The sequence below is a fragment of the Choloepus didactylus genome, chromosome X (assembly GCF_015220235.1).
Source record: "Choloepus didactylus isolate mChoDid1 chromosome X, mChoDid1.pri, whole genome shotgun sequence".
Classification (NCBI taxonomy): Eukaryota; Metazoa; Chordata; class Mammalia; order Pilosa; family Megalonychidae; genus Choloepus; species Choloepus didactylus.
Window position 1 is genome coordinate 11,386,567 of NC_051334.1, and position 11,310 is coordinate 11,397,876.

The 11,310-nt window shown below is 35.8% G+C and overlaps 1 protein-coding gene across 1 annotated transcript; it reads right to left on the reverse strand.

Annotated features, from left to right (window-relative positions):
* Positions 1-7,306: 7,306 nt before the first annotated feature.
* On the reverse strand, positions 7,307-11,054 carry LOC119522997 (BCLAF1 and THRAP3 family member 3-like). Its single transcript, XM_037821744.1, is given in 4 exon segments — positions 7,307-7,958; positions 7,960-8,095; positions 8,468-9,046; positions 10,922-11,054. Coding segments are annotated over 4 exon segments (1,347 nt in total). The 5' UTR covers positions 10,963-11,054; the 3' UTR covers positions 7,307-7,367.
* Between the last annotated feature and the right edge of the window lie 256 nt (positions 11,055-11,310).

Below are 11,310 nucleotides of genomic sequence, written 5' to 3' on the forward strand. Positions count from 1 at the left end.
TTACCTATATCTAATGAAAAACCAAAATTATTTTTGGTGTTACCCCCTAATGTATGTGGCAAAATATACCAACCTTTAACTTGATGGATAATTGTTATGATTCTTCTGAGTAAATTTCTCCTGTAGGTTTTTTTTTTCAATATTCTGAGTTGAGTCAAGATGTTCAAACACCGAGATAAAGTTCTCACTTTTCCTGCCAACAGCAACCAAATCATGTGACATCTGCCTCTCTGTGGAATAGCTAGAAGCAACCCTAAAATAATTTGCAAATGTTTAACTAAATTTGAAACAAAATATTTTGCTGAGAAAAGAACTTATTAAAAATTAATCAAGATATCTATAAGACTAAAAAGATGTTTATCTTTTCTTATAATTAAGGCACTAAATTGTATGCCATAAAATGTATATAATAACCAGCAGGAGAAAATAGCCATAGATAAAAGATTTTTTTTTTGAGTTCTCCTTTTCAAATCAGATCATTAAAATTTGCCACTTTCATTAATAAAATCCTCAAAATTCTAAGTTTAACAATTTTCATTTCAAAAAAATACAGCAAGGCATTCAAAATACTCAAAATGCAAAATATATTCAATTCAATTATTTTCTACTCTCGACTGGCCATAAAATTGTAACTCCGGCAAGCTTATACTTTCTCAAAAAACGACCACATTTTAAGGGCTGATATCAAACATAAGAAATTCTATGAATTCATAAAACTTCTTACACTTCTTGTATCAGTAATGAGATGCTGAAATAGTATTTTCAAATCAGATCAAATTCTGTTGAGATGAATTTAATCACTTACAAATTCTCACTCAGCTCTCAGAAAGTAGTCTTTGTTGTTAGCAAAGTTACGATCATTAGATCAATTATAGTGTTTACCCTAAACGTAACTTTAAAGAAATGCAACCATTTATAATATAACCCCAGCTATTTCACCACTTTAAAGCTTTCTTAATCTTTATAAATTTTGTCAAGAGCTCTCCTGACTTCTAGATACTACTAAAAAGTGACAATGATTATGATGATGATGACAACAACATAGATAGTTAATTATTGAAGGCTTAAGACCCGCCAAAAACTGAGCTTGGTGTTTACAAACATTATCTTTACAATAGCCCTATGGGAAAGGTGTCTTGGTTGTTTTGTTTTATATCCCAGAGGTTGAACATTCAAATGAATATCATCCTTCCAAATGTCATAATGGGAAACTATCACTCATTTAAAAAATGCTGCTCTTTCTTAAAACTACTCTTAAATTCTTCCTCTAGAAGCAGTTTATGGGTCACAGAAGAAAATGTTTCATTATTTTACATTTGTACCTCATTTTGGACACCAAATGACACTAACCAGCTTGCACCCATCTTATTCCTCTACACCTAACTCTAAATGGCCTTTAGCTCTTCCCCCAAATCAGGTTTACCATTGAAAGAACTGAGATTTACAACTGCTGGAGTTCTTGATAAGTATGTTACAGGCTCTGAAGATAAATCCAAAAGAGCCCTGAAGTATGTTTTAAATAACTGCAGTACCACTAGAATAAATGATATAACAAAAACTAATCAGATGGATACATTTTGGGGTGTGCATCTTTGCATGCACATATTTACTTATTTATTTAAGTCACCTAACAGCCATATGTCCAAAACTGCTCCAAGGTTATGAAAGGCTTACAGATATTGTTTGACAAAAAAATTTAACTTCTCTAACAAGACGGTTTTAAGTGCCTATTTATAACTTATCATAGGAGAGACTTTGATCTGATTTTCCATGCTCCCTGCTCTCAGATCAGCACTGCTGAAGACAACACCCTGCCACGGTAGAAACCCAGAAAAATGATGGTACAGCAGGTTGAATCACTGCTGTGATTTCCCTTCTTTCCTCCTCATTTGTTCCAAGCTTCCTACTGTGTATCTGATAACGGGCCAAGAGACATTTACTGGATAAACGTTAGAAAGGTCCCCAAACTCCACTAACAAAGAACTACAAATGTTCTCTTTTAAAGGGATTTGATATTACAAAAAGTCTGCTCCATACCAAAAAATAACTTTAAAAATATTTCACAGGAGAAAAATTTTTTAATAGAACTAAAAAAAGATCCATCCTCAAGGGGAAATTGATTGATAACTTTTTAAGTTAGCCTTGGTTTTTGCCAAGATGAAACCAGCTGATAAAGGCTTCAAATTTTTCATGGGTTAATTACTGAAATTTACTTGTAATTTATTATAAATTAATTTTTGGCATAACTCCCCACGCAATCCAAAACCCTCAATCCATGAGTGCTGTGGTATATACCCTAAAAAGTTATTTAATTCCTGAAATTTTAGTATTTAAACTTGCTATCAGTTAAAAATTATTCTAGAGTTCTCCACTGCAAGACTTATAACAAAATATTAAAATTATCATTTTCTAGAAAGTAAACAACATTAACCTAAAATTTTAGTCTTTTAAAAACAAATACGACCCTTGTTACAAGAAAAACACTCTCTGAGACTGGAGAATGAAAAATGTTCTAGGTATTTACATTTGTAAATTTAGTCACCTCTGACTCATTTCCCTTTTTACTATTTCCTATGACATGTACTGATTAACAAGTTAATAAAGGCAGAAAATACCCTCAACTCAAGTAGTTAAGCTGAAAAGATCAAATACTCTCACTTGAGATGCATTTTGGACAGTTTTAAAAATTAAAATATAGCTAAAAACTTGTATTCTAATACCATTTCTGGTACTGGTTGAATCAAATCTTCCAAGTTCCTTTGTTCTCCCTCCTCCCCATTCCCCAGCTTTTTTTCTCTGTTTAAGGGTTTTTCCACTGACATCCTACCTGAGTGTTGTGCATAATAACAAAGAAAACATAAAAAGCAACATTAAACCTTAATTTCCTCTTTTAAACCTTTAGGATCCACTAAAAAAGAAAGAAAAAATAAAACCAACAATGCATGGCAAAACAACATTAACAAAAAACCCAACAACAACCAATAACCCTGCTCTTTTGGGAGCGTGTAATATATAAAAAATTCCAAATAACTTACGTATAGTTTCCCTTTCAGTTTTCTTCCAACTAATTACTAACATGTGTACAGCATCCTACAGTTTATACTTTCCCAATAATTATATTATGTGCTCCTATTTTCCTAAGAAAACATTTACAAGTTGAGGGAAAAGGGTTAGGGAGACTGCTACTCCCCTAATTCAGCATCTCCTTACTTTTTTCACAAAAGGCCCTTAACAGGCCTGCTTCCCCAGCCTCAACATCCTTCCGAGCCACCGCATGGAACATAACCCTCTGGCAGACAGATCTGAGCTGCCTGCCCTCTCCTATCAGGCATTCCTGCCTTTGCAGCCTCCTTTCCCTCTATTCCCTTTCCCCGACTGCTCCAAACCACACAGCTCCAAGTTCCCGTGTATATTTTTCTGCCTTTGTTAACTTGGACATATCTTTCATCCCATCTCCACATGTCTAAAATACACCAACCTTTAAAGCCTAGCCCACATGTCAACTCCTGCATGAAACGTTCCCTAAATCTCCCAGGTTAGTATCATCCCTCACATGCTGAGTTGCACATCACTTCACATGTCTCTGTGCCATGGTACTGTATTACCAATGCTGCCCTATTTATCTATAAACCAGAGGAGATGAAACCTAATCTTACACAGGTCCACAGTCTCAGGGTACCTGACAGACCATCTCACATAGGGTAGATCCTCAAAAAATATCCACTGAATGAACAAATGAATGAATGGAAAATGACTTGGAATTTGAAATAAGTGTTTCAGCTAAAGAGATGATAAATGTTAACATTTTAAGTGAGGTCAATTTAATTTTGTTTTTAAGTTTCTTGGCTAACATTTTACATTTTTTACCTAATTTAGACCAAATTAAATTTTAAATATTTGACTTTTAATATTATAAAATCTCAAATATATACAAAAGTTCAGAGACTTGTATGATAAGCCTCCATAGGCTCACCAACCAAACTTCAGTAATTATCAATACATGGCCAATGGAAGCAGACTCAGAGCCAGAAGGAAATGCAGGTTAATTTTGGCTCAGAGGTGTGGCCAGGTGACCCATCCAATGTCACAGAGCTGCTTAGTGGTCCACACCTTGCACCCCAACCCTCAACAGAATATTCATCTTTTTATATTAACACTAAGAAGCAAGGGTGAATAATAAGAACGAAAGGGAACTTTCAATTAATCTACCCTTTGATTAAAAAAAAAGGCATGAGAAATGTCAGGAGAAAAAAACTCAGTTTTGTGTGATATATAACAGTGAGGTAGCAGGTCTGTCTATTACAACCTAGGGCTTATTTTGCCTCCATCATGGCAAACTTGTGCAATTAGGTTACCTTCCTTCAATCCTAGCTATAGTTTTTCACATTTTCCCCTGTCTATGAGGCACTCCTTTGCTCAGTGTCAGGGCTCCAATGACTTCTGGGGCCCACCACCCCCTTTATCCCCATTCCCCATTCAAAACGGGGAAAGACTTGATGGGGGTGGGGGAAGTATCTCTTCAGTGGGAAATCAAAAGATTAAATGCAAATACAGCCTATGCAATCATTCCACCATCAAAGGAGTCCATCATCACCAGCTTATTCTGCTCTGGAAATTGGTACCTCATCCTCCTTCCCACTTCCCTCCTAGCCTGACCAAGGGCGAGTCCCTTACCTACTTGGCCCAATACTAAACCAACACCTACCTTCATCTGTCCCAAGACTTACAGGTGAATACAACAGTTCATGTTTTGGGTACACGACAACCTTAATACAAATTTTCATACTGAAAATTTAACTTACATTGTGAAATATATTAATTATGACTCATATATAACTTCTACCTCTTAGAAGTTTCTGACAAAGTGGGTCACCAGAATAGTTGTTGTTAACGGAATTATTAACTACACAAGGAACATTCCAGCAAGTGCCTACCTACTGCTGTTCTAGATACAAGCTGGAATCTAGAAAAATCACCATGCAATAATATTATGCTTTCTACCATACTCATAACTGGAAGAACAAATATCAATATACGGCAAAAGCTAAAAAAGTAAACAAATGCACAAAATTAACCATCTCAGTCTTTCAAAAACAGTGGATAAAATTTCTATATTTTAAACAACAAATAAACTTTTCTCTGCCATCTAATTATGATTATTTTCATCTTTCAAGCAGAAGAAAATCTAATTTGTGTTAACAGTTGAGAACATATTTCTATTAAGGGCTTTAACTACCTTTGTTTTATGGATACTTCATCACTCAATATATAATTAAATCCACTCCCCCAAAATTGTTCTACAACTCACTTACCAACAAATAATTACAGAGAGAAAGATTTTTGTTGACTATGACAGCTTATCATACTGAAAAGGTACATATATTTGTTCAGTTATTTATTCTTCAATGGAAGCTCTTTATTACACAAGCTGTCCCACAGAGCCAGGCTGGGTATTAAAATATTTGCTGAGTGCTTACTCTGTGCCAGGTCCCACTGACAGGTCATGAAATTTTACAAAACTGTAGTTTATAAATTCAAAACAAAAGATGCAGCAGCCTCAATTTTGGGAAACTAATTTTTGTGACATATAATGGTTAAGCTTCCATTTCTCAATATAAAATTATAAAATTAACTGAGGTCTATTAACATAAAACTCTTCAAAACTGGTATTTCTAGCATTCTTTAAAAGTACTACAACCACTTTATTCTTTTAAGTATAAAACACTTCATTATTAAATATGGGGGAATCATTACCTTTACATAATTTTAAAGAGAAAAAAACAATATTTTTGTGCATTTCATTTTACATAAATTTTACCCCAAAAGAAAAAAATGAACTGTAAATAAAAATTAAATACTGAAGTATTTAAAGGAGAGTGTACAGATGTCTGCAACTTACTTTGGAATAACCAAAAAATTAAGATGGAATGATAAGATAAAAAGATGAACAGATTATGTGATTACAAAGGTAGAGTAAAATGTTAATTGTTGACTTTACATGGTGGGTATATAGGTGTTCACTGTATAATTCTTCCAAATTTTCTTTGAACATTTTCATATTATAATGTTGGGGGAAAAAGGCTTAAGGTAACATCCTTCAACTATATGCCTACAGCAGCCTTTTTACTCTTAAGACTAAGAACCAGCAGGAAATATAATAACACAAAAACGATGTAAGACATATTAAATGAAAAAAGATATAAAATTATTAATATGGTATTATGACAACCATGTATAAATATACCAGAAAAACAACAAAGGAACTGTCCTAGGGTAGTAGGATAAGGGGTGTATTTTTCCCCCTCTACTTCCCCAACTTTCTAAAACATAGCTATATTTATAAATGCTTTCTGTACACATATAAATACATGTATGTATATTTTAAAATATTTTTGCTAGTAAAATGAATGTAAGGGAAAAATGGGGGAGGGGACCGCCATATCTAACTTTAAGAAAAGAACAAAAAATAATTTGTTTAAAAAAAGAGAGAAAACGACTCTCTCTCCCTCCCATCCTACTCCTTGGATGTGCTTTTATGTTTTGATTCAAATACAATTACGAGACAACTATAAACATAAATGCACCAAATCAACATGGCACATCAGTTTTTCATTCACATACTGTTAGTGTATTAAAGGTGATGAACTGACTTAGCTGATTAGCCAACAGTAGTGTTTTATTCTCAGAATCTATAAACAAAGCTAATATTCATAATGAAACAAGGCATACGAGTCTGGTTTAGGAGAATACAGCCTATTAATATAGTCATCTATTTTTTAAAGTCATTAAGAGCTAAACCAAATTTCTTATAAATAGGTATCTTCTTAAATTACAGTCTAATTTCTTCTTCCTAGGACAGTCTATTCAGTTGAGCCCCAGTCACTGTGAGATCACAGCAAGAATCGCACTAAGTCTCCCACCACCTTGAGTCACAAGGGGACATATGGATTTGAGCCCCAACCCCTCTGACTGAGACAAACCATTTCATCTCTCATGGCTTCACTTTCCTCCTCTATAAAATCAAGGCCTGCTAAGGTCCCTTACAGCTCAAAAATTCTTGGAATTTCAGGCAATAGGGAATACAAACTTGGAGAAACAGCAAGGAATTGTTCTCCTTGAGTTCCACCCAGCCTATCCCTGAACAAGAAAAATCTGCAGCATAAAAACATGTAAATTCATGAAAAGGAACAATTCCATGGATTGCCCTGTACCCAAAAAGCATCCTGAGATACAATGAGGCAACAAGCAGACCTGAGACTAACCCATAAGACTAATCATAGAATCCACCCTTATGATAGGACTTTTTTTGAAAAATCCAGGCAATTTCTCCACTTCAATAGATTTTAAAAACAATATGAATTCCATTTTCAAAGCTGAAAATAAAGGTGACAGAAACATTTATTAAATATCATAAAGAAAAAACAAAGATAATACCTGAATGCATCTACTGTTTTCTTCACATCTAGTTTAATTGTAAGTGATTTCTTCCTATGACTGACAGATGAGGGTTTCACATCTGAAAGTTTTTGACTTTTATCAACTTGGTTACTGGAAAGATTGCTCTCTTTTCTGAAATCTTCTTTCCTTATTTTTCCCTTCTGTTTGTAATTAAAAGGTGTCAAATCAACATCATTTTTATTTGAATGAGTAAAGGCAATGCAATCTTTTTCAGATTGCTTAAGAGGGTCTTTGACTAGCCCATCTTCAGTCTGTCTCCCTCTTCCAGCATTAAAACAAACCGATTCTCTATGTACAGGGCCTTTCTGAGAACAGCATTTTCTATGTCCTTCTTTAGAGTACTTTTGAGTTCCTTCATCAGAAAAGTTCTGGTTCCCGTCTGAGGGCTTACAATGTCTGTAGCGATAGTCAAAGGATATCTTGGTTCCTGAACTTGTCTCGCAGTATTCTCTTTCAGCATGTCGATAATACTCAGGTCCAAAGTTCCTCTGATCATTTTTTTTCTTGGTAAGATGGAAGAGAATGCTCAGGCTTCCACTCTGGGTTCCTGGTAGGCTCTCTGATTTCATACCTCTCCACATCTTTAGGTCTTTTTGATGGGTGTTCATATTTTCTGAAATCACGATCCTCAGGATACCTGTTGTTGACATAAAGCAGTTTACACTTGCACTAGAGAGAATAAAGTGAGAATTTACATGTGTAGAATGTCGGACAGCATGGCTTTAAATGCAGAACGCAGAGGCAAATTAACCTATAATCCCTCAAGCCAACTCATAGAAGCACAAGGTAGTTAAAGAGAAAAATACCATCTCTTTTCTATATTCTAAATTCAACATGATTTACCATAAAAAATAAATACTTCACTACTACCAGACCATAACTAAATTATAATGCTTTTTATCTTTTTAGACAAAAGCTTTTCAAGGTGGTTCTCTTCAACCATAAAGTAAACAGACTTTTTCACTCAAGGATTTATACCAAATTACCCAAGTTTAATGTTTTCCTATACCTCTTTTGAAAAGAGCTCCTTGTGCCAAAGTCTTCAATGCCTCTTCTAGGTGACTGAGAATATTCTTCTTGTATCCTCTGGTACCTCAACTCATCTTCATTCCACTTTCCTTCAAATCTAAAAGAATCTGCTATTGACCTCTGTGGTGGTTTCTCTCCTTTTCCACTTCCTCTAACTCTGTAGTCATCAGGATTGTATCTTCCTTGTATTTTCTGTGGAAAATAATCCCTCTCATGTTCTTTGTAGGGTACACCTTCTGAATATTTGGGCATGTACTGAAATCTTCTATTACCCTCCCCTCTTCCTGATAAATATGCTCGGTTAGGCTTATAAGTATATGAATTTTCTAAAGAATTTCTTCTTATATTTGGTGAAGGTGGTATATGTTCATAAGATCGGTACTCTAGATTTCCACGAGAAGGAATCCTTGGTTTACTCTGTCCATGTTTCTCATATTTTTCACTGTCCATTCTCCAATCAACAGGTCTCTTTGGATCCTTCCTATATTCACTGTCATAATGCCCATGAGAATGTCTTTGCCTGCAGTGTTCAGAACTTCTAGATACTGGTGATATAGACCTATGTAAACAAACAGAAAAGTTTAGTCCATTTAAAGACAATAGACTAAGTCTGGCTAAATATGACCTATTTAAACCAGAGACAGAGGGCTTCTAGGATAGATGAAATATCCAATATCTTACTTTAGTCCTTGCCTCACATTAAATATTGCTTTGATATATTTTATATCATGTGCTTTATCGTTTTATTTTATAAATTCCCTTTCTTCTGAAGAAGGTTATTGGAATGGTTATGATTCTCAATTCTCCTAAAGGGGCAAAGGAGATCCAAGGAGTCTGTTCGGAGACAATTCTCCATGGTTCTCTCCAGTTCTGCCCATCTTGGGATAGAGCAGAGGCACTGACACTTTTGTTCCAAGGCAAACAGACTTGGAAGAGAAAGATAATGTCTCCCTTGGGAGACATGATTTACTATAAAAAGAGGGCTGATTTGTTTGCTGTCCAGAATAATATAAGACTTACAGGTTTACTTAAAGCCCCAATGGGGGATATTCTAAATTCAGGTTTCTCAGCTATGTGCTAAACCCACTGCTTCCCCACATCAGCACAGCCAGCTATTCTGTAGCACCCTTAGGGGATTTAGGGCTAGAGGAATCAACTTGAGCATGAAGTTCATGCTGCCTGCAGTGCCTTGAGTAAGGATTTGTCTCTGACCCAGGGGTATCTCCTGGCAGGCTAATGTGTTAACTTGCAAGTAAGATAAAATATCAGTTCCTTTACAGTTCTCAACAAAAAGTCCTGAGAAGGAAGCCAGAAATCAGGCATTAAGCTTGGCAAGGTCTCTTGTGCCTCTCATAAAGGCATAACACAAGAGAAAGACATAAAATGACCTCGAGTCCCTCCATTTTAAAGTCATTTGCTTCTTTACATTTCCCTTTCTTTCTGGAACTCTTTCCCATTACGGTTTGGTCTTATGAACTACAAAATGAAAACTGCTGCAGAAATGATCAACTAGTCATTTCATAACAAAATGAATAAGCACAAAGGCCAAGTCACATCAACATGAAAAATCCTGGTCTGCCTTTTGTGTATTCAATTACAGTCCTTTTTAAAGTCCTAAAACATACTAGTCATTCTTGTAGCTCTGTGCCTTTACTCCTGCTGTCTCACTTAACTGAAATACTTTTCTTCAGTCCTTCTGCCTTTAAAAATTCTACCCATCCTTAAATATCCAACTATTCTTTGCAGACTTTCCCCTCCACAAAAGCAGAACTAATTATTGCCTCTCTGTGAACCCAGGAAGTCCCAATCAATAGCATAGCACTTTTTACACTGTGTTCTATTTGGCTATGGTGTCATCTCCCCAGCCAGCCTGCATGCTTGCTGAGGCCACATAAGATGTCATCCTTGCCTTTGTATTCCTAGGACCTGCCTCCTGTAGCAGGTATATAATAAATACTGGTTGAATTGTTCACATCTATGTATACTATTTATACTAATGACCAGAAGAGAGGAGCACTAACTACGACTGAGTCATTCAAAACTCTATTATTCTACCATGAAGAAGATGAAGAACTAGGGACCTGTTTATTTCCTAACCCTCAATTTCTTAAAACATACTGATTATAAAAGAAAATAAAAACACACTGAAGAGTTCTAAACCACTCACTATCACAAAAAATGTATCATCCTTGAAGATGTCTCTCTCTCTCTCTCCTGTGCTGAGGCCACTGCATTTCTTTTTATTATGGATTAATTCTAGCTACTGGGGTAAATAAATAAAGCTGTCAGATCCTCAAACTTAGGAATACAACCTCTACCATTATAAAGCACCCACTGTGAATAACCAGGTCCTAGGAGCTTATTAAAATTGGTCTTGACCAGTTCCAGCCCACCACAAATCTAAGCTTACTCTGGTAAGCTAAGAACTGCTCACCTGTGTTTCCACCTAGGGGATCTAGACCGTGACCGTGCCATCCTTTGACATGTGAGCAATAGCCACTTTCCACTCTGCAAAGAAACACAGTATTAGCAAGTTTGTAGAAAGAGCCTGCAATCTGGTTGTGAGGACCCAGGGCCCCGCCCCTTCCTCCACTATGACATACATGCCTATTACCTGGCAACAGGCCCCTCCCCCTCAGGGATGACAGCATTAAAATTTCCCTCCCCTAATCACTGTTAGTAAACAAATTTGGGGAGACCTTGCTGTAATTAAATCTCACAAGAAGCTCCACTGTCACAAACCTTTATAAGCACCACCCCGCCTTGCTCTTTTTCCCGTGGTTCACTTTCCATGGCCAGTTGCAACCATGAGACCATCATCTC